Source organism: Cydia amplana, chromosome 23 (genome assembly GCF_948474715.1).
Source record: "Cydia amplana chromosome 23, ilCydAmpl1.1, whole genome shotgun sequence".
Lineage (NCBI taxonomy): Eukaryota > Metazoa > Arthropoda > Insecta > Lepidoptera > Tortricidae > Cydia > Cydia amplana.
Window position 1 is genome coordinate 3056758 of NC_086091.1, and position 25556 is coordinate 3082313.

General features: G+C 37.9%; 1 protein-coding gene across 1 annotated transcript in view; it reads right to left on the reverse strand.

The window, feature by feature from the left end:
* LOC134658846 (sperm surface protein Sp17) overlaps positions 1-25556 on the reverse strand; it is a 247923-nt gene that overhangs the window by 173775 nt on the left and 48592 nt on the right. Inside the window, exon 2 of the mRNA XM_063514517.1 lies at positions 23220-23444. Within this exon, the coding sequence (XP_063370587.1) occupies positions 23220-23349 (130 nt within the window). The 5' untranslated portion in view covers positions 23350-23444. The remainder of the gene's footprint in view (positions 1-23219; positions 23445-25556) is intronic.

Genomic DNA, 25556 nt, shown 5'->3' on the forward strand with positions numbered 1-25556 from the left:
TCATTCTCAAATAAGATCACACTTTTTCATTGACATGTTTATTTACATACTGCCATGACAACGTCAAATTATTTGGTAAAGAGTCTTGAAAATGAGTCCGCAACATAAATGTCAAATAACATTGAATTTTTCTTTATTGATTTAAATGCCATTTACGGGGCTTACGGTCACGTGATCGCCTTACGCCCCTTACGGTCACGTGATCGCCTTACGTTGTCTCGAGTTTATCATTTTTTCCCCACCTCAAAAAGTGCCCAGCGCCGCTGAAGAAGTTTTCACTTCAAAATTTGGCCTAAATCGCCGTCGTCGAGCAGGGTGCCAGGAAGGCTGGCCGAAAACGCGGCCGGCGTTGCTGTATAGCGATACTAATTCGCTGTGCGAAATAGTGGCCACCCCTCTGGTCGCCCGAGACCTCTATTAATGAAATTATCATTGCTCATATATTACATTCGACCTAACCTTAAATAGGTCAAACATCGGTCCCTAGGATTTAATTTTAACTCTTATTTACCTGTTGAAACGCACCTAGGTACCAGTCGTTAAACTGTTTTTATAGGTGATTTTTTTTTTCACTTGACCAACCCAAGCCGAGAAGTCATCTGCTAGTTCTAACATATAATACAGATGTAGATAGTGCATTTATTTTCCTTCGTAATTTCACGGAAACGTACGAACGTGTCTTAATTGCTATTTCAGTCAGTCTCGGTACAAAAAGTACTGAGGTTGACTGAAGTAGCATGACAATAACGTTTCCGAGAAAATACGATGGAAAACAATTATGCACTACATGTGTAGGTCAACCATGAGTTCCTAGGATTTAATTTCTATAAACTCTTGTTTACCTGTTCAAACCGCAACGGTCGTGGATTGCGTTCCACAAGTTGTTAATTCTGCTGTATTGCACCGGCTTTTGTTCTCGTTCCATTGTCATGGAAAAACCGGCCAAGTGCGAGTCGGACTACGCACGAAGGGTTCCGTACGTCATTACGCTAAAAATCACGTTTGTTGTATGGGAGCTGTCGTGGCTTCCAACCTCCGTGGCGACCTGACATAGACCAACTGACTGACTGGCTGACTGACATACATATTTGGTACTACGGACATTTAAATCCAAAATTAGATATAACAACGACACGACAAAATAATATCAGTTCACGACGGACAGCCACCAAGACTAGCAGACAGACTGTTCAGGAGCCCCACTTAAATATTTATTTTATTCTGTTTTTAGTATTTGTTGTTATAGCGGCATCAGAACTACATTTTCTGTGAAAATTTCAACTGCCTAGCTATCACGGTTCATGGTGACAGACAGACGGACAGTGAAGTCTTAGTAATAGGGTCCCGTTTTTACCCTTTGGGTATGGAACCCCAAATAGGTACTACCAACAACATTTTTATGTGACCATCGGTATACCGTATGTCTTAGTAATACGGTTTACTTTCAATAACTTTAGCAGTCACCCTAGTAACGTAAAGTTTTAGGATTTAATTTCTACTGCCCTTTAAAATCAAGAGCTATAAAATGTTATAAGCCATTTAATGATTTAATACTACTTCTCAAGTTTAAATACAAGTCAATACGGTTATATCACTACATTAGTATAAAACAAAGTCGCACCCCGCTGTCTGTCTGTCTGTATGTATGCTTAGATCTTTAAAAGTACGCTACGGATTTTGATGCAGTTTATTTTAATAGATAGAGTGATTCAAGAGGACGGTTTATGTATAGTTTATTAACCCGTGCGAAGCCGGGGCGGGTCGCTAGTTACGATATAAATAAAAGCCACACTCGACAATATGGCTGGTTCTCACATACATTTGTAACGAATTCGTATTATTTCAAAGCCAACACTTTACCCAACGCTTTTATAACTTGGTAGTATTTTATTTTTAGTTCCTGGTAAAACTTTCAAAGTTCTATACAAATTAATGAAGTCCGATTCAGATTTTTTTAAATGTACAGTTTGCCACAAAATAAATACACACTCTTGAAGAATGTCTGACCGATAGGCTTTACCGATAGGTTCTATAATGCATGACTCGCACTAAAACGGTCCGGGTCTGGGCCGAGGCGTCCGACACTTCATTTTCTATAGAAAGTTTATCACGGATATAGAAAACAAATTGTCGAACCCGAACCGTTCTAGCGAGAAGTTATCCTTAAATCGTGTAATAAAATACCATTACCATATCTCCATTTGTACAGCTACAATGTCATACGATCGTAAAAATGGCAAATACCTAACGCTATCGAAATAAAATTTCAATAAAATATCGCGAGACAGAATACAAAGTATTCTAGCGACATTATTGCAAATTTTATTCACTTGACCAGCGTGGGTGGAGATATTAATATTTAACATTGTTACAGATATTTTGTTATTTTAAAGCGGGGACGGTTAAGGTGACGTTCGAATGTCAACTGAAGCTACATTAAAGTGACGTTCGGATGTCAGCTGCATTGCAGTGACGTTTCTTCAAACAAAAACGTCACTTTTGACACTGACTTTTGATATAATTATTTGATCCATTTGACCGTATTTTTAGCAAATTATGACGATCTTACAGTTCGAATGAGGAAACAAATGTCTATGCAAGGGGGGTCAGTTATCTCTGCAACTGACTGTAAGTACGTAAACTTTATAGAAATATTTCGCTAGCAAAAAATAAGAAATCGGACTGACATATAAAGTTCAAGACAAAGTTCAACAATATCGTAGCTTCACAGAACTGATTTCAAAGCAGTTTTTATAGGTCATGCCCATACCCTTCAGAGCTAAGTTTAGAAGTAAGTTAAGTTTTTGACATATCTGTATATGTATGTATGTACTGTATGTTCACTGCTATCTTTTAAAACATTGGTTTAATTGATAGCATTAAAAAGGTTTTGACATATATTCTACGTACCTAGGAATATTACTGTTGATCCTGATTTTATAATTGGCTACTTTCCTACTAGTCAAATCAGCTTCTTTTTTAGAACTGTCAAAACGATTTGCTAATATGGAATTTATATGAAAACGTGTGTAGTGACGTCACGGTCAACTCACCTACTTTTTATATTTCAATCCGATTTATTAAATAAAAATTGGGTTTAAAAATAACTGCTATCCATGTTTTTCTAATAATTATCTGGTGCTTTATTTTGTGCACGGCATGAAATAATTTATTTTGAGTAGAGGAAAGTACCCAATTTAATTGAAAGAGCTCGTTTTCCGTTTTGGAAAAAATGCTTTCGTATCGCATTTACGAGAAATTTTGTGAGCAGCTTCGATAATAATTATGTATTTTTTTTTTCAAAATGGCGGAGCCTTGGCGGTTGACGCGGTCTACAGCTCACAGAGATACTAGTTTAACTGATAACTTAGGGATGTACCGACTAGTCGCCGACTAGTCGGGAAAGCCGACTATCCGGCCACATTTGTAGTCGGCGATTAGTCGGCGACTAGTCGGCAAAAATGGCCGATTAGTCGGCACTTTATAAGTGACATAAAAACAGGGCAAAAAGAAACAAACAGCACATATTTTTATAAGCTTTTTACCTATTTTACTCAAATTTTTATTTAGGGTGCTTACTGCTGACGAAAACTTTTGTTCGAAATTATTATTGATTCAATTATTGACCTTGTGGTCGCTTTTTAGGGTTCCGTACCCAAAGGGTAAAAACGGAACCCTATTACTAAGACTCCGCTGTCCGTCCGTCCGTCTGTAACCAGGCTGTATCTCACGAACCGTGATAGCTAGACAGTTGCAATTTTCACAGATGATGTATTTCAGTTGCAGCTATAACAACAAATACTAAAAACAGAATAAAATAAAGATTTAAGTGGGGCTCCCATACAACAAACGTGATTTTTGACCAAAGTTAAGCAACGTCGGGCGGTGTCAGTATTTGGATGGGTGACCGTTTTTTTGCTTGTTTTGCTCTATTTTTTGTTGACAGTGCGGAACCCTCCGTGCGCGAGTCCGACTCGCACTTGGCCGGTTTTTTATGTCCGATTGTGCGGTCGCCGTATGAAATATAACCTTAGGAATTTTTTTATTTAATTTTTTTAGCGTTACTATATGATAAATAGCGCGACGAAAGGGGTAAAACGATTGTTTTTTTAGTGCATTTGAACCGAACTTAGACCAAACTAATGATTTGGCCGACTAGTTGACTAGTCGGCCGACTAATCGGCCGTCCGAGCGCCGATTAGTCGGCTAGTCGGCCAAATCAATAGTCGGTACATCACTACAGTTAAAAAATAAAGTTTTACTTTAAAGTACCCGTTTAAATTAAAGTAAACTCTTGATAAAAGGTTTAATAGATAGTTACTCGAAAATTCAATTCAGTACTTCACGAATCGATCGGTCAAACTCGGGGCTGAATTACAAAGAAACGAAGTTTCCGAACCGGCAATTATGCGGCCGACTGTATCTTTACACTTTGACCTCATTTCCAACTCGACTGTACCGTTATACTTTCATAACGGAAGATGGCGGGCTGATAACCAAATTAAGGTTCTGTACTTAATAATTGGAAGAAGGTAACCCTTATCTCGGAAAGATAAAAATATCAGGGTTTTCTGTTCCCAGAAAATTTAAGCCTTTTGCCCTTTGTCTCGTCTTGGCGGGGGCACGGTCGTGCCCCCAGATATCCTCCTTGATATAAAATAGTAATTTATATGACTTTTCACCACACCAACTGGTAAAGGCCCTCTTGATTGTTCAAAAACGGGTCGCAAAGTTGCGTTTTATTCACATGTGAGGCAAAGTAATCAAATGCAAATTTTCAGGTGTTTCCTTATGTTTGCTGGTAGAATTTACTTTTAAATGATAATTTAATAACATATAATAACATAGGTACATTTAGATTTGAATTGAGTTGATTTTACGGGGGCAAATTTTGTTTAACCGCACGTGCTAATATTGATCCCCGAGGAAGCGAAAGATTCCAAAATTGAAAAGTTCGAAAAATGGAATCTTGAGCGTTGCGAGGATTTCAAAGCACGAGGGTAAAACGACTTTGCCCCCTTGTAAAACAATAACTATTGTAGAATCTGTCACTCCGATACATTTCTTGTCACCCTGACTAAGCCCCCTTATCTATTTAAACGACAGTTTATGATATTGGAGTAAAAAAGGTCCCTGATGTAAGTGATGTATTTCTAACTCATCCTTACCATACTCCTAATAGTCCTAATCGTCGAGGCAAAAACTGCTAATTGCAGCATCGTTAGAACTTCCTTCAGATAAAGTTAGTTAATTACATATAAACCCTTTGCTATCGCTGTACTAAAGCGCTTAACGATCCTGTTTTTATAAAACCGGGGTAAGATGGGTAAAGTATATTAAAGCCATTGAACGGAAGTATTTTTCGTTGAAGTTCCATCATCTTTCTCGCGCTTTCCCGGCATTTTGCCACGGATCATGGGAGCCCCCCGGCTCCGCTTGGCAACTAATCCCAGGAATTGGCGTGGCCACTAGTTTATACGAAAGCGACTACCATCTGACCTTCCAAAGGGGAAACTAGGCCGTATTGGGATTAGTCCGGTTTCCTCACGATGTTTTCCTTCACAGAAAAGCGTCTGGTAAATATCAAATGATATTTCGTACATAAGTTTCGAAAACCTCAACGAGCCAGGGTTTGAACTTTGAACCCGTGACCTCCGGATTGCAAGTCGCACGCTCTTACCGGTAGGCGGTAGGCCACCAGCGCTTCGTTGAAGTCTGTAGATGCCTAATTCGTTCATGCTAACACTAGAGTATTTAACTTAAGCAACATACCATGCCAACTAGCCAACCATTTCCTGTTTTGGAAAAACAGCAATTTCCTGCCAAAAATCTGTCTATACATCTAATTCCTTCTCTAAGTCGTCTTCCACCCATATTTAGTAAGAACTGTACAAATAGGTACTTTTGACAGCTTTTTTTACCGTTAACTACTAGCCGTACCGTTAACTGCTAACATAGGTAGTTAGAAAAAATAACTTAGATTTTTAGAAACAAAGATTGTAAACGATTAATAAAATTCAGCATTGTCTAAATAGTATTAATTAGGTACCTGTACTTACTTCGAAAACCCTGAGTTCGACTGAATCCTGACGTAATTAACTTACAAGGAAGGGTACCCAACTGTCCGACTCCGATTTGATTTATTTTGATATTTTAGACTACTCTATAACATATATCAAAATAAATCAAATCGGAGTCGGACAGTTGGGTACCCTTCCTTGTTAGTGAAGTTAAGTTGAAAGTATTCTTCAATTCAGAAATAGTCTTTCAGAGCTTTATAACAAAAATGTTAAAACAGAAGAAAATAAGGAAAACATTAATTAAACCGAGAACTCTTTTAAAATTAATTGTGGACATTTGCAGAGATAAATCACTTAATTATTCATTTTCTTCCTTTACATTTAATTAACTTTTTACAGCATATTATCCTACAGAATTCAACCTTTTTTATGAAATCATATAATTTTACCGCTACTTTCACTGAAAGAATTTCCCTTACCTTTTTATGCTAGCGATCATATTCTGAATATAAAAAGCCGACCTAACAACGAACCTTTACTAAATAATTGGACCCATTTCAAGGTTGACATAATAAATCCTTCGCAGGTCCCTGTCAAGGCTATACATATAAATATAACCTACGGAACCCTACTAATTACTTCTAACCTAATTAATAACCAAAGAAAACCGGCTGCCGAAAATGTAATAGAAAACTTACCTGTGTCACACAGATCCTAGTTTGAATGCACTAATTGGTTTTGATTGGTCGTTTCACACAAGCGTAACGCCGATTGGTTTAAAAAGGCGGGTGGTCGAAATTTCGAATTTGGAACCGACGTGCGTTCCGTTTCGCGAACGGGCGGACTGTGCCGCGGCGGCGCGAAGTCTCAGTTATTCCTTTGGGCATTTACCGAGTATCTCCCTAGCCAGTAAAATATGACCTCTGGATTAGTAGCAATCGTATGCTTAACATAGGTCATCTTATAGTGGTGGTTTGAAGTGAACTTGGCTGTGTGGAATATAGGAAGTGTGGCTACGTCATGAGTTAAGGTAGCTTTAGTTGGGGCAGTTTTGAGACAAATAATTCGTGTGGTTAATTTAATATGATGTAATAAAGGTGAGAATATTCTGAGTTTATTAGTGTACTAACGCATTTTGAGACGCTTTCAGGTAAAAGGAACCCTTATGGTGCGACTGTCCGTCCATCCGTCCGTCTGTCACATTGCTATTTTAGTAGCATATTGTGTGTCCCAATGCTGAGCAAAGGCCTTCCTTTACATTCGCTACTCATTAGCATTACGGTTTGATACAGTCACCTGCAATAATACCTATTATACTCTTTGATGGCCGCAAAAATATTAAACACGCTCTTATGGCTCTACAAATAAGATCGTGTTAGATATTTTTGGTGCCTTCGTTGTGTAACATATTATTGCACATGGTTAGGCAAGTCGAAAATGAAAAAAAATCTTTTAAAAAATCAGTCTTTCATAATCCAAATAATCTAGTGCCAAACTGGTGGTAGCCACACTTCCACAATTCCAAAACCACTAAGTACTATCAAAAAATTAAAGTGACAATGCACTTTATTACACTGTTCCTATGTAGATAGAGCGATAGAGCTAGAAACATCCTTTCTTTACAATATATACTTTCATGAATATCAATATCAGGTTGAAATTTGTAAAGTTCGAAAGTTCGAACACCGCATCATGGCTCCTCTACACGATGGGCCAGCGCCGGCCACTCCAAGGGACGCATTTATGCGTTAGAGGGAGCAAGTGATATTGCTATCTCATTCTACCGCATGGCTACGCAGCCCTTGGAGTGGCCGGCGCTGGCTTATCGTGTAGAGGAGCTATCAGAAACCGGCCGTGGTGTGACACGCCTCGTTTCGGGCATTCTCGGCTCCGTTCGGCTCAGCATTGCTCCGAGCAATTATTAGAGTTGACACGACGTCCCTTTGCGTGTACGACCACAGATAAGATAATGACTTGAATTTTGACAACCCTAAATAGCCGAAAGGGACAGTGCCATACATTAGAATGGGACAGCGTGATTCGTCCCTGAATCGCTGTCAAACTTCGGTTTTGTAGGAAGTGTCCTTTCTGTACGGTACTACCGTAAAATGGGGTGAGTAGGGACAAAACTGACATTCAAACCTCGATAACATTTTATTTTTACATACGCAAACTGAATGGTGTATATAATAAGTGTTCCGGACGTTTGTATTTTATTTCAGTTTTTATTTTATTTTGGGTAGTTTCATTTCATAACTTTGACGATAAACAGGAAATCCCACCTCAGCTCGTAGTCCCTCGTAATTGGGGTGAGATGGGATTTCATACAAAGGTGATTTTGGAAGATTGTTGGATAGATTTTTTTATTATGAGTATTACTATAGCTCCATTTTAAATTGGAATACATTATTTTGGTAGCAGTAGCCTTAAAATCCCATCTCACCCCCCTTTCATCCCTTCTCTCCCCATTCATAATCCAACTCTCCTCATTTTACGGTACTATTATTTATTCTGTGACAGCGGAAGGCTTTGTAGTAATAAATCAATGGCGTTAACGCCTGTCCAACCGCAATCAGAAATGGTCGCAATGGGTTCCGTATTTATTTATTTATTTATTTTATTTACTTATTTAGAAATTTAATTCAGGCAACAAGGCCCATATTACAAATACCTTACAGACTAACATACATAAAAAAAACACGCATAAAGCACGTCGTTTTGTATATAACAAAGAACATTGAACAAATGCCGCAATTTTGGGCGTAAAATGCGGTTTCTGTACGCATCATAGAGAGTTCAAAATATGTGTGTAGATAAGCAGTGGGACTCGCTTTCTGCTCGTTTTATAAACCCACACCCGTGTTTAATGCCTTTCATTATGTAACAGACACATAAACTAATATTAAAGTTCGAATGCCGCGTCAGTAACAGCGGAAGGCTTGGTATCAATAAATCAATGGCGTCGAATCGAAGCACTCGCGTCAACGCCTGTCCAACCGCAATCAGAAATGGTTGCAATGGGTTCCGTATTTATTTATTTTATTTATTTAGAAATTTAATTCAGCCAACAAGGCCCATATTACAAATACCTTACAGACTAACATACATAAAAAAAAAACACGCATAAAGCACGTCGTTTTGTATATAACAAAGAACATTGAACAAATACCGCAATTTTGGGCGTAAAATGCGGTTTCTGTACGCATCATAGAGAGTTCAAAATATGTGTGTAGATAAGCAGTGGGACTCGCTTTCTGCTCGTTTTATAAACCCACACCCGTGTTTAATGCTTTTCATTATGTAACAGACATATAAACTAATATTAAAGTTCGAATGCCGTGTCAGTAACAGCGGAAGGCTTGGTATCAATAAATCAATGGCGTCGAATCGATCTCGCGTCAACGCCTGTCCAACCGCAATCAGAAATGGTCGCAATGGGTTCCGTATTTATAAAACACATCGTTTTGTATATAACATATTGAAATATGCAAAATGAAACCTTAAGTGTGAACAAATGCCGCAAAATGCGATTTCTGTACACATCATAGAGAGTTCATAATATGTGTGTACAATAAAGCAGTGTGTGGGACTCGCTTTCAGCTCGTTTTATAAACCCACACCCTTGTTTAATGACTTTCATTATGTAACAGACACATAAACTAATATTAAAGTTCGAATGCCGCATCAGTAACAGCGGAAGGCTTGGTATCAATAAATCAATGGCGTCGGATCGAAGTTTTCGCGTCAACGCCTGTCCAACCGCAACCAGAAATGGTCGCAATGGGTTCCGTATTTATGAGACACACGGTTTTGTATGTAACAGGCATTATTTTGAACTTTCTTTAGGGCCCATTTAGACGATGCGAGTTTCATTACAGCTTGGCAAAAAAGAGTAGAAATTAAAAAGTGGCAACATTGTAGCGTCGTCCCTTTCAAACCAATGGATATAAGAAAACGGGACGACACTACAGTGTTGTCACTTTTTAGGGTTCCGTACCCAAAGGGTAAAAATCGGGATCCTATTACTAAGACTTCGCTGTCCGTCCGTCCGTCCGTCCGTCCGTCCGTCTGTCACCAGGCTGTATCTCATGAACCGCGATAGCAAGACAGTTGAAATTTTCACAAATGATGTATCTGTTGCTGCTACAAACACTAAAAAATAAATATTTAAGGGGGGCTCCCATAAAACAAACACGATTTTTATGCTCTATTTTTTGTTGATGGTGCGGAGCCCTCCGTGCGCGAGTCCGACTCGCACTTGGCCGGTTTTTAATTTCTACTCTTTTTTGCCAAGCTGTAAATTGCGGTTATTTTTAACCCCTCTGCCGCCGCCCTAACCCGTAAACTGCCGGGTTTTAGCGTTCAGCAGCCACGTTTGCGTCAGGGAGGTTTGTTTAACGGTAGAATAAGAAACTTTCTAGCTCACCTCTCACCTTTGAACTGCATTTAGCCACAGAATAACTAATAGTACTACCGTACAGAAAATTCACTCCTTCACAAAAGTCAGATTAGGTATAAAATTACACCTATATCGCCGCCTGCAAGCAAAATTGAAACTTATAACCGCGCTCGAACCGTGAATCTCCTTTGCGCTCCGCAGTTTTATGATCGAGCTGTGAGTGTCGGCACGGGGTTATCACTTTTTCTATTTCATATTTATATTCAAAGTCTATTTTTTGATTCGGTAGACTGAAATGACAGTTAATAGTATGGAATGACATTTCATGTTCATACTATTAACTGTCATTTCAGTCTACCGAATAAAAAAATAGACTTTACACCCACTGATTTATTATTTTTAAGATAAATATGTAGGAGATACAAACGTTGATTATGTAAACATACATTTTTATCCGGAGATAGTATGCCTGAATCTCACGGAAGTAAGTTTCGAAGCCATTGTGTATTTTCAATTTTTGCGCGAGCGCCACGTGACACGACTATCGTGCGCGCCGAGCGGCAGCCCAATGTCATACGCCTGTCCGTTGGGCGCGCCGGCCAAATGTACCTAAACTGCGGAGTGACACCCCCCGATTTAGCTAATTTTGGGCGCCTGACTTAGGGCTCATTACATTGCGTTATTTGATCGGTCGATTGAATTGGACGTAACCAACAGTCCGCAGTGTAACTAAAATCGCATTGAGAGTTCGCGCGCCGTCTAAATCAGCCCTTAGTCACCATATACCTGAGTAATTTTCTTGTTATACCAAGCCAACACTTATAATAACTTGTAGCTTTGTGAGCTGTCTTCGCGAACCCCAATGGCTCCGCCATTTTGAAATAAATCCGACAATTCTTTTTAAATTCTTGAACCTGCTCTCAAAAATTCACGAGAATTGGTTCAGAAATGCGACCTGTAGGTAAAAACATCCGGACATACGGAAGCATTTTTGTCCAAGCTTAAACGGAGACCTTCGCTGGCTCTCGGTCAGTTAAAAAATCGAATGTCATATGAAGGGACGTAGCTATAATATATTTTATAGGTGTGAATATCCATAAAGAAATTTGATAAACAATTGTATGGAGAAACGATCGTTCAATTTCCTCTTAACTATCTGGTACATGAAATCTACATCCACATCGAGCCTTACAGATGTATTGTATAATTGTTTTCCATCGTATTCTCTCGGTAACGTTCGTATTTGTCATGCTACTTCAGTCAACCTCAGTACTTTTTGTACAGAGACTGACTGAAATAGCAAGACACGTTCGTACGTCCGTGAAAATACGATGGAAAACAATTATACACTACATCTGTTCACCTGTCAGCGACCGACGATGTATTGACCGATTGCCCGAGTCACCCCTCGTTCAAAAGCGGCCATGGACACTTTTTAAACCTCTTTTTTTGCTGATCAATACCACAGGGCGGACACGCCATACATCAAAAATCATTTGCGTTTATATGTGTGCACGGCACGTCTGTACACACGTCATTGTGTACTTACTGAGAGCACGCCAGACGGTCTAGCATGTCCTTACTTGACGTCGCGCCAGATGTATGGAGTCGCGCGCGAGAACGCAACTCATGCTAGACCGCCAGAAGTCCGCCAGATTCATTTCGCGGGGCGAGCACGGGGCGAGGTAATGCGAGTCGGGGCGGGGCGGTGCGTGGCCGTTTTGTATGATAATACTATTACTTATTCTGTGCCAAGACTACAGTTTCATGGATACACGTGTCAACAATCAGATTTATACGAGAATGAACAAACAGGCTGGCGCAGTGAAGCGTGATCGCGCGATACCAAATGCGGCCGGAAAGCTATGATTTTCTCTACCATTGTATACCTATGCTCACTTTTTAGAACGAACACGAACATAGCCCACATATATACTGGAGGTTACACGCGTATTCTAATTTTAATTATAGGATATGAATTCGATCTGGATTAGATATGGATCGGATCTGTCAGTGACAAAAATGACGTTTTGGTTGAAGTAATGTCACTTTTGACACTGACATACTTAATTATCTAATCCGATATCGATAGAGACAAACCAAAGAAAGTCTGCAGCGCAATAATTTGACATCGAATTAAAAAACTACATATGGCAATGTTTTTTAAGCAGTCAGTAAACGTCATGCACTATGGTATGTTTGTCAAAATCGTTTAAATATTCATTGTGTTTTGTGATGAACGGAATAAACATGGTGAAACCTTACAAAACCGGCGTGCGGTAGTTACTTTTCCGCGTGACGAATAATTTTACACTTGTAAAAAGTCAGCACGAGGCGATTCAAGCTGAAAAACGACAATGTTTACAAAATTTGGAGTTGATGACGGGTAAGTGGAATGAAACATCTTAATACTTCACCATATGTACCTACTTAGATAATATAATATTGGTTTAGACTAAGGTTTCACAGCAAATTGAACACACCTAATAGGTATAGGCATACTTATGAACTTCCTCTAACATTTCGAGAAACTCATTGGTACTAGCCGGGTTTTGAGCTCGAACCCACAACCTCCATGCTTATGCTCACGGCATGGGTACCTACTAGTTAAAGCTAAAATTAATTTTTAATATACAGGGTGTCCCAAGAAGTAGTGATATACTGAAGCTGGGAGGTAGAGGACCTAGAGGGCTATCTGAATCACCCCCATGTATGTTCCGCGATTTTTCGTATTTTCGGAGTTATGATTTTTTTTAATTTTTCACCTATCGCCGAGTACGATGAGATTTTTATTTATGGTGACGTGAATTATTGCGGTAGATGCTTGATTTTTTTTGTGTGCTAAGCTGATAGATAGGCCAATTCAGTATGGTAACATTTACTATCGTTAGATCCTTGAATGGAATTAAAAAAAATTAATGCCAAGAAAGATAAAATTACCCAGTATGTTCACAACTTCAAGGGCGCTTAGAAAAATAAAACATTCAGTATATCACTACTTCTTGGGACACCTTGTATGTTTATTGTTTTAATGGTTTATTTCGTTTTTTCCGAAAACTTTAGTTCGCAAATTGCGGGCAATTTCTCTGTCAATCTAATTACGCCTTAATGGGAGTAAAAGAGAAAGATGCTCGCATATTGAGAACTTCGGTGTTCGCGGTAGGCCCTCTGTACCTATTTACCGCCGTCGCGGATATTACAAAAGCTTATTAATTTTGATGAAGCCAAATGTCACATTCTCTCAATATTATTTATCAATATTAGTATATGTCTACATATTAATAGTGACATCTATTGTTGGAATGAAATTTATTTTACCATAAAAATTAAGCTGTGCATACAGCTAAATTTTTTCATAGACGGTAAATATGGTAGAAATTTCACAAGTATCAAGACTATTTAATCCATTTTCTGTGGTGTTGTCGCATACTGATTTTTAAAAACTACTTTTAATCTAGCGCTGCAGACTTTCTTTGGTTTGTCTCTATCGTATATGTATTAATAATAATAATAATTTGTTAATAACATTAATGATTTTAAATAATTTGAAGAATTAAAATGTAATATAATTGTATAGATAATGTAAGCATTGACATGTAAAATGTATTGTACCATTTTATCAATAAATAAATGAATGAATGAATCATATCAAGACGTCATAATTGACATATCTTAAAGTTCGAATCGGGCCAATGTTAACAGGTACTGAAAGGTAGCGCGCAGTGAAGCGTGATCGCTCGATACCAAATGCGGCCAGAAAGCTATCGTTTCCGCTACCATTGTGGCGAGCACGTTTTTAATATTATCGCTTTAGCCCAACTCTTCGATATTTTATTGGTTTTCTTGGCAAGTTGGCAAACTTTGATGGTACATTAACCTCCTGAGTCCCTGAGGCCTTTATAAAGGATTTAATTCTAATCGAATTTTGAATTAAAATGAAATACAAGAAAGTTAATGACTGCAATAATGACAAGGGGGACTTAGCGCCACTTGCACCATCCCACTAACCCGGAGTTAACGAGTTAAACCTGGAATTACTATGGTTACTAGTACAATTTGACAGTGGGTTAACTGTTTAACCGGTTAACTCCGGGTTAGTGAGATGGTGCAAGTGCCGCTTAGGAGGTTAAAAAGAAAGATAATCGGCCTGATTCGAACTCGAAGATACGTAAAATATTACGTCAAGATACGATATGGATTAGATATGTCAGTGTCAAAAGTGACGTTTCTTCAAACAAAATCGTCATTTTTCATACTGACATATCTAATCCATATCGTATCTAGACGCAATATTTGACGTACCTAGATAGGCATTTAAACACTCGTGTGACATTTTTAATAAAACTCTTTTTCAGCTCGTTTCATAAACCCACACTCGTGTTTTAATCTTTCATTTTGTAGCAGTCACAAAGTACTATTTTAAAACATTACAAGCGATATAATCTAATGGTGTTTACTCCCTTATACTATAACGTGTATCTCGAAGGTGAGAAGTGAATATAGGCAGGCGTGGCTCACTCCGCGATTTCGTCGCGTCGCTACAACTACATGCGTTCCAGACCAATTTTGGTGTCTATCCATAGTAGTTGCCGCGCACCGCTAAGGAACGGACGCCTGCTCGCGCTTGCGCCACCTAGCGGGCATATCTGTCGTAATAGACGCGTTTTATTAGAGAGTGAATGTTCTGTACCTAGTACCATTATTTATTCTGTGATATAGGTTACCTATCCGTGCGATCCGTTGATTGGATCCGTGCGGGCACTATCGGTATCGGATGCCTATCTACCCGCATTCAACATAAACTAGTATAGTTGACTGTAGTTCTGTAGAAAGCGACCAACCTTTTATTTTTGTCAAAGTGACTTACACCCTAACAGTGGCTTTGGTCGCTTTCTGCATTGGCAGGCGTGGCTCAATCCGCGATTTCGTCGCCTTGCTACAGGCAGCTAAAAGTACATCCGTTCCACACCAATTTTGGGGAAAGCCATAAGCCGCGCGTGGCGCTGTCGCCACCTAGCGGCCATATCTGTGCTGATCGTAACAGACGCGTTTTGTTAGAGAGTGAGTCTTCTGTACCTAGTACTATTATTTATTCTGTGGCATTGATAAAAAAAATTAGTTGGTCGTTTTCTGCATAACTACGGTCAGTTTACTTGTACAGTCGCCATCAGATATATCTGAGCGGCCAAGGTGTTCACAATATGTGAACAAGCACTAATGCCTTGACAATAGAGGCCTGCTCAGATATTTGTGAACGCCTCGGCCGCTCCGATATATCTGTTGGCGACTGTATAGTAGAACAGGCACTGGAGACCAATTCGAACTTTAATCCTGATGTCATCATCTTCCTCGCGTTGTCCCGGCATTTTGCCACGGCTCATAGCCTGGGGTCCGCTTGGCCACTGATCCCAGGAATTGGCGTGGTCACTAGTTTTTACAAAAGCGACTGACATCTGCTGCCGTATTCGAACTTCAAGATATTCACAAGAGACGACACGCACTAGATCGATTCTAGATACGTTATAGTTTAGATTTCAACTAGTTCTCTTTTGCAGCGCAATTCGGGCAACCAATGTCACTTTTACGATAGATCGTGTTAGATATCTATTAGATGTGAATTAGATCTCTAAGTAATATCTTGTGGAAATCGTTCAAGATAATCTCCAGAATCGCGGAAATGTCAAATTTGACAGGTTAGATCTTAAAGATATCGTTATCGTAACTTGGCGATGTCTAATAAATGTCTATTACAAAATCCGAATCGGGCCCCTGATCTTCCAACCCAGAGGATAAACTAGATGTTTTCCTTCATCGAAAAGCGACTGGTAAATGTCAAATGGTATTTCGTACATAAGTTCCGAAAAACTCATTGGTACGAGCCGGGGTTTGAACCAGCAACCTCCGGAATGCAAGTCGCACGCTCTTACCGCTAGGCCACCAGCGCTTCCCGCACACAGCGCTTTTAGGACTTTAATAAATAAATAAATAAATATTATAGGACATTTTTACACAAATTGACTATAAGCCCAACGGTAAGCTCAAGAAAGCTTGTATTGTGGGTACCCAGACAACGATAGATACTTATAAAATACTTAAAATACATAGAAAACAACCATGGCTCAGGAACAAATATCTGTGCTCATCACACAAATAAATGCCCTTACTGGGATTCGAACCCAGGACCGCGGCTTCACAGGCAGGGTCACTGCCCACTAGGCCAGACCGGTCGTCAAATCGGACCGGAACCGGAAATCCGGATCCGGAATCGGATCGGTCGGTTTAATCCTGATCAATATTTCCCAAAACATTGCCATAAAAATGTTTCCCGCTACATCGGCTACGAATTTCGTAGAGGCTCTACGGAGTACGTAGCGGTGCTACGCCGCATTCAGATGCAAATTGTGTTACACGTCGGTTCAGTCAACTTGGTAAATGTGGGTCACGCGATGTACACTTTGTTACGAAATATCAGGGGGCCTAGACAAGATTACAATTACAGAAAACGCCTATTGAAATAGCACATTCACTTACAGAGTTCTCTGTTTGTAAGCACTTTTCGCTACATACGGGTTTTCCCATTTTATCGGCTACGCTCGTATCGCGTAGCTCGTACCAGCACTGAATGTCGAACAATGCTTATTCTTGAAGTCACAGCGGTACAATACCGATCTGGTGTCAAAAGTGACTTTTTTTGGTAGAAGAAATGTCACTTTTAACACTGACAGATCCAGATCCAATCCAACAATCCAGATCTGATCAGCTGTTATTCAAATCAGAATACGACTGTGAGGCAGATACGGCCCGATTCGAACTTTAAAAAATACGGATTATATTTATATGAATTATTGGGTTGAATTGCGACATGGTCTTTCGGCGAAATGAAATTATGAGAAAATATAGTTGCGAATTGCGAAACATTCGGCAAATTAATTTCCGCCAAAAAATATTCGGCCTACAAACATTTATGAGTCTTGCAAGTATGCAAAATTTTTCTATGCCATAAGATTTTATGATTGTAGTACTTTATGCTTAATAGCGAGTTATGCAAAAATAAATTATTACAAATGATATTATGCGAAATGAAACAGATCCCAGGGGCCCGATTCGGATTTTGTAATAGACATCTATTAGATATCTTTTAGACATCGCCAAGATACGATAACGATATGTTTAAGATCTAACCTGTCACATTTGACATTTCCGCGATTCTGGAGATACTCTTGAACGATTTCCACAAGATATTACTTAGAGATCTAATTCACATCTAATAGATATCTAACACGATCTATCGTAAAAGTGACATTGGTTGCGCGAATTGCGCTGCAAAAGAGAACTAGTTGAAATCTAAACTATAACGTATCTAGAATGGATTTAGTACGTGTCGTCTCTTGTGAATATCTTGAAGTTCGAATACGACAGCAGGTCTCGATTCGGACATTAACTTTATGCCAAAAGATACTTCGATCAATGAAAATTATGCGTAGAGTACGTATGCGCAACTATCCAGTACCAAGTAAGTTTATGCTAACAGTATGTTATGCCTAAACTTATTATGCAGAATAGAATTATTACAAGAAAAATTATGCCAAAGATAGGGGAACCCTGGAGAAGATTTAAATCCCCCCTCAATTGGAGAACGGTATCCCAATATGGGACCGGCAACAAACTCGGCGGGACACATCTTTTCAATAAAAAATACATCTTATAATTAACATGCATTACGAGTAAATTTGGAAAAAAAAATGGTACAATTAAAATTACTATAGAATTACAAAATACAAATTTTAAGCTTACTACGTATATTGTTACTAGTCATGAGCAAAGAGCAACCGCATCGAAATCAGTCCATCCGTTTGAGAGCTACGATGCCACAGACATTGGCGTCAACCCACCCCCACCCCTCTTTTTTTTCGTAAAGGGTTATTTTTTAATGATATTAACATCGGATTGAAGCTATATTGTCATTAAACTTCGGTTTCTGAACATACCTCTGACCCAATAACAAGAGAATGCGAAGTCAGTGGCCGTAAACAGTCCTTTAATCCTCGGCTACTAAAATATTGAGACTATCCATCCTGAGGCAGGTGTTGTCAACCATTTACTATTTAACGTGAAGGTTCCTAAAAAGGTATTCGTCCGTTTACAGACTACTTCCCATAATAAAACAATAGTTATTTTCATTTCTCGTGCTCTGAAAGAAGTTCATTGTTGTTCTAAAAAGTGCGCAGAAAGTGATACGTTTCCGCACCAGAGCATTTTAGCTTCTAAGTAAGTTTTTTTTAATTATTTGAGATAAGTAATTGAAATTTCGTTTTAAATTGATTTTTTATACAATTTCCCAATTTCCATTCTGATAAATTTACGAGTATCTAACTCCCCATTACATAAGTAACGATACTTTTACCTACATTGAATTGTTAATTGAAAGTACACCCTCAAGAAATACTATAAAAAATGTACTGTAGTCATGTTTTAAAAAAAAAACATGTATTTTACTTTCCTCGTATAAGTACGAAATTAAAAGTTAGAGTGTCTCGGGTGAAAGGCATCATTTCATCCCTTGGTTAACAATCTACTATTGTTTTACAAGGAGGCTAAGTTATTGTTTAACCCCTCGTACTAAGTAATACCCGAGCAAGTGAAATATTCCAAAATTGAACTACCATGAGTTACTGACAGTGTCAAAACTGACATAAACCCTATATCGATAACGTAATTTACTTTCTATACATCACGCTCGCACTAATATTCAGTACGAGCGAGCTGCATAGAATAGTACATTACATACCTAGGGAGGGGAATTCGTGAATGCCCCAGATCGCAGGTGTTTGTGGCTCGAACCGAAGGTGAGGGCCATAAATATGCGATCTGGGGCTTTACGAATTACAGCCCGTGGTTTGTCTAAAGTTTTACGTCTTGCCTTGGCCAGGAAGTGAGATTTTCTCCTCGCGTAGCGGGGAGCCACACAGGAGTCATCGTAAACGCTTATTATTGTGGAGTCTAATGATAAAGTCTGTGGTAAAACCTTTGGGTGAGCGCTCCTTCAAATTAGAAAAAGTCAAACATAGAGGCAAAGCTATGGTTAATAAACATCAAATTATGTTAAAACATTTTCCGTAATATCAATATTCAGAGAGAGAAATGAGGACAAGTATATGCCTAATATTTACCTAAGCCGTTATATACCTAACCGTTTATATATCTAAGCCATATTAAACACAATATAAATTACTTATAATTTTAATTTAGATTTGTTTAGTTTATAATAAATAAGGCCCCCGCGGCATTGTGCCAAAGATGCTGGCAGCATTCCCTCGCTGAATGGCAATATTTATGGACTGCGAGAGAAAGCTGCCAGTTCTCTGGTCATATGATGGTAATAGATCTACAGAATTCCAATTATAAAATTATCTACTGTAAATTTAAGAATATTTTAGAAAAAACTAATAAGAAAAGTGATCAATCATAAAAAATAAGAATTTGGGAAAATAGAAAATTATGTAGGTACATTAATCTTGTAAGATCATTAATTAGGTAGTGATTGGTCAAAATGACGTGGTCTGAATTTAAATTCTGATTAATGATCGTGATGTGTTTACCTGAGTTACCTGCGGTATTTTTATATTTTTTCGCTTTAATATAACGAAGAATCAAATTAATTAACCGACGAGTAGGTAGGTACCTATGCGTCTAAAGTGTTTTAGGCAAGTAGTGAATTCAATTTATTTTAATGTCCATGCACTTAAATCGTTTCATGCATTTTAAAGCTATTCCCGCTTTGAATAGTGATAAACTTTTTACGAAAACGCAAATATAAAATCCAAGCACGTCAGCCGAACAAATAAACTTAAAAATCTTTATTTTCTAGCATCACAGTTGCTTAAACCATTTCTGCAAGTTCAACAATAATACTTAATCGCAACTCAGCAGTTTATTCCATTGTGAGAAAAGCCGCTGATAACGTATAATATCCTTGGCAGAGGCGCAAAAATATCCTAACATTGTAGCTATGTGAAGAAAATCTTTACTCAGCTTTCCCGCCCTATATTTTCGTTAACTTTGATTTCAACGCCATCTATTAAAAATTGGGTGTAACTACTGACACAACTACAAGCAATGTAAAGTAAGTTTTAAATGCAAAGGTGTGTCCTCAGTAGTTTGGTGGAACGCGTGTAGATGGCGTACTTATGAAAATTGTTGTACTTAATTTTATCAACAAAGTAGTTACACGAACTCATAATATTTCGTGCTAATAGTTTTTATTTACGTGATGTTTTGACTGGAATTCCTTGCTGTTTTACTCGTATTTTGCGCTAAATTAAGACACCTACGAGTATTCATTGTTTTAACAGTACCTCAGAAGTTTTACTCTTTTGATTTTGCACGAATCTATACCTAAAGTAATCATGTTGTGCTAACATTAGCACAACATGATTTTATAATATATAACTGAGGTACCCGGTTTCGCTCAGAGAGTTGACATGTGATTGTGTGGTAGTTGTAAAAAAAGCAAATGGCCTGGCCCCCAATATTCCAGCATATTCCACAACATTCGAGGGTGTTCTGGAGTATTCCATAATGATCTGGGATGTTCTCGAACATTCGACAACATTTTCTAAAATGTTGTGGAATGCTCTTAAATACTCTCGAATGCTCTGACTGTTCTAGAAATATCTAGCCTCCGAGACCCGAGACAGCCCACAAGGTACAAATTTTTGTAGGTATATATTTCACGATCTACCTATTCTGAACTTTCGTTTATTAAGTTCAAGGTTCAAAATTCAAAAACAAAACGACTGCTTCTGGGCCTGGGTCTGGGCGAAACTTTCAGCCCTTATATCTTCAAAAGCACACGCTTCAGGTAAAAACGGGAAACTTCTTCATGGACGGGAGATAGAGGGCTATCTCACCATATAACTTCCTCGATCGTATCGGGGCTCATTTCTGAGTTTTAGCGGCACGCACATTGTACACTTTCTTTTATATATATATATATTTATTTATTATTTTTTTTTTTATATTTTTTTTTTTTTAGAAAAAAATAATTATTATTTATTTACAAACAAGATATATACAGTGTATTACTAAAAGAAATTAAAAACTAGCTTAAATCTAAAATAGGCCCTTGAGGCATTGTACCAAGGATGCTGGCGACATTTCCTCGCTGTATCGCAATGCTGATACGTTGTGCGAGGTAGCTGCCAGCTCTTCGGTCACCAGTTACGTCAACCAGACGCTTCGCGATTTCTTTCTTTCTTAGATATTTAATTGTAATCTAAATTGTTAACATCAATATATTGAATAATTTTACGGTTTAGTTTAGACTCATTCGCTCGACATGTTTCGGAGAGCCTAGGTCTCCTTTCTCAAGCACTAACAGTGCGAGCAGTGCGGTTTAAATTCGAACATCAATATAATTTATTAGTCATAGGCATGACAAACATGTTTATGTACAGAATCTGTACATAAACATGTTTGTCATGTTTGTCTAATTGATATTTGATATCAATGGTAGTTTTACGGTCCTACTTTATCGCAGTAAGAGCAGTTAACTATTTGGCTGACACAAATTATCTCGGACATAAAAACTGAGTCGAGTAAATCTATGTAGGATTTAGTGTTCTAGAAGTAAGTTGTTTTTGTGACTAGAATATTGGTTTGTTTTTCTGGACCGTATTATTACATTTATTTAGCTTCACAGCGTATATTTGTTTCTTTATATTTGATTCAAATCTTAGTTAAAGCTAATGTTATTTAATTTTATCTTTTATTTAAATAAATAAATAAATATTATAGGACATTTTTTACACAAATTGACTGATTTTAATTTTACCATGTTATTATTATTTGACTATTTCTTTTTTACACACTGATTACGATAGATATGTTATGGATATGTTATGAAATGTTTTATAGGTATTAGATAGTAAGCTAAATATTGTGTGCCCTAACAGGGTGTCATGAATTGACCAACTTAACTGTAACATCTTATTATGTAATTTATGTTCATGACTATGCAATAAATGAAATATTAAATATGAAATCTTGTACCTATCTTAAATTTGGACCATTTCCATGATATATTTGGACCATTTGGATTTGGACGACATGATAAATTTGGATCATTTCCATTGATATCTGATCCAGTCACAGAATAAATAATAGTACTAGGTACAGACAATTCTCTCTCTAACAAAACGCGTTTATTACGACAGATATGACCGCGAGGTGGCGCAAGCGCGAGCAGGCGTCCGTTCCGTAGCGGTGCGCGGCAACTACTATGGCTAGACACCAAAATTGGTGTGGACCGCATGTACGCCTGATCCAGTTGAAATTTGGAGTACCTCCGTAATCCCGATGACGATGCAATAATAAGCTAACATGGAGCTGATCTGATGATGCAGTCGGAATGTTGCCTAAAGAACTCCTCGATGGAATAACACAAACACATCGAAATTAGCGCTCATTAATCGCCAAGTTAGTTGCCGGTCCCATATTGGGATACCCTCCTCCAATTGAGGGGGGATTTAAATGTTCTCGAGGCAGGGTAGGGTTGGTGCCGGTGCAGCTTTATTTGACGTTCATAAGCGCATTGTAATATGCCTATTTGAATAAACTATCTTTTATCTTTTTTTTTATTAGAAGGGTCCCGAGAAGCATGTAGACGGTCTTACCTAATAGACAAGACCGGGAGCCACATTGACCTTAGTTGATAACGAATGAAGGACTAAATAAACATACATACATACGGGTCAAACTGAGAACCTCCTTTTTTTGAAGGCGGTTAAAAAGAGACTTACCTTTACCCTTCGCCGGCACAGCATTCGTGTGATTCTGATTATTCTTTTCAGAACTCTCTTTTCCCTGTGCTCCATTTGCCCCGGTCTCCTCTTTCGCCGCCTTCGCGTCCGCACTTGTATTGCAACCCATTTTATTTGCACTTAAGTACACTAATAAACTAGAGGAAGCTCACTACACTCTCGGTCACTGTAAGCGGCTATAACATAGTTGGTTTATTGATGAATCTGAAACAAAAAAGGGAAGTTAGAATATAGTTATTTACTTATAGTTAATTTGATAAATTATGTTGCTACTATGTAGTATTTATTTACTAGTATTTTAGATTTTAAACTAACGGGTTCAAAACCACATAAATGCTTTGGTGTTATAATATACTAATATCTGGGTGACCGAGCTTCGCTCATATAAAAACTCGAAAATGCGCGTTTTCCCAGAGATAAGACCTAGCTAGATCGATTTTTCGCCCCCGAAAACCCCCATATAGCAAATTTCATCGAAATCGTTAGAGCCGTTTCCGAGATCCCCGAAATATATATATATATATATAAATAAACAAGAATTGCTCGTTTAAAGGTATTAGATAGATAGATAGATAGATTAACTTATGTGTAAAGTTTAGTATATAAAATAAAACAAAATATGAAAACACGCTAAATAACTGTCACGCAATAATAGGGCAAAATTACGAGTACCTACACCATCAAGAGATTACACCTCTCCCTAATATTAAAGTAGATCCATTCAAAGGTAAATCTATTGAAATAAAACCAAGGAGCGTCTTAACTTACCACTTCAAAAGAAATATAGCAACATAAATATTTATATTTAATTCTCTTCAGAACACAAATCGTAATAAAGATACAGTTTAGTGATGTGAAATACATTCTGGGGAATATTGTAACAAAATTCCGATAAAAAGTTTGAAATGCATTTAAGGGCCATTTTATTTAAAGTTGTCCCCTACCCTTTTTTTAAAAAATTGGGATTTTTTATGTTATTTCTACTCAAAATCATGAGCTCTTTTGATCCTAATAGGAGAAAAAAAAGTGTCCCAAGATTTCCATACATTTTTCGATCTTTCCATTCCGAAACCGCCATACAAAGTCTATGAAAAATGGTAACGGAATGGGAAAAAAACCTTGGGACACTTTTTTTCTCCTATTAGGATAGAAAGAGCTCCTGATTCTGAGTAGAAATAACATAGAAATTCACAAATTCAAAAAAAAGTGTAGGGGACAACTTTAAATAAAATGGCCCTTATATCACTGATAAAAAAACTGAAATTGTTTACTAATTACAGATATTATGAGACAATCTTAGCGCCAAAGAGAATTTTAATAAATTCCAAAGTTCCCGTGAAATGACCTCGGTATTTTTAGGGGTCCGTACCTCAAAAGGAAAAAACAGAACCCTTATAGGATCACTCCTGCGTCTGTCTGTCCGACCATTCCCCCGCCTTTATCTCCGAAACTACTGTGTCAAAATTTTGAAAAAAATACATAAAATAGTTCTTTACCTAGATATGACAGAAAAATCTATTAGAAATGTGCAGTCAAACGTAAGTCGGACTTAATGACTCAGTACCTAGCAATTTAAAGCAAACTAGCGTATGGTATCACTAGGAAACAAACAAAAAGCAGCAATGTACATCGAAAAACGATAAACTGTAAACAAAAAAGTTCCACAGATAAGATATAAATGACACGCGATTCTCGAAAAATTCAAACGTAGTGTTGCTAACCCGCGATTTTTCTAATTTGCCGCCTTTTTCTACTGACAAGATTTGCTTCACCATCTTTATTTTACATACAAAAAACCTTTTGTATACTTGCTCAAACGGACTATGCCAACGTTTTGTAATATTCCCAATAATAATTATAATAACTCCCAATAATATATAATGTTGTATTAATATTCCCAAGTATCATTCCCGTCCGGGAACATCACTAAAATAAAATAGGCTCTCCGGCTAACAGCCGAAATAAATTAAGCTAGGCCTATTGCCACGTCGCTCCGCGTAAATCTAGTTTTAGCTCTGGGCTGGGCGGCCATTTGCACGCGATCACAGTATTAATAGAATACCCAGTACAAAATTCTTAATAAACCCATGTTTAACTGCAGAAGGTAATGAATCAGTGTTCTTTACCACGAGTTTAACACTGACATTCTAGCAACTACGTAAACTAAATCACAATCTGTACGTCTCGACACAGGACGACGACAAAGAATTGACCTTGATTATCTTGAATGTAGCTCAACAGCTGATTTCAAGAGATTACTTAGGTACACTATAAATATAACGTTACAGCTACTTTCGAGAGATCAGATTGACAAAC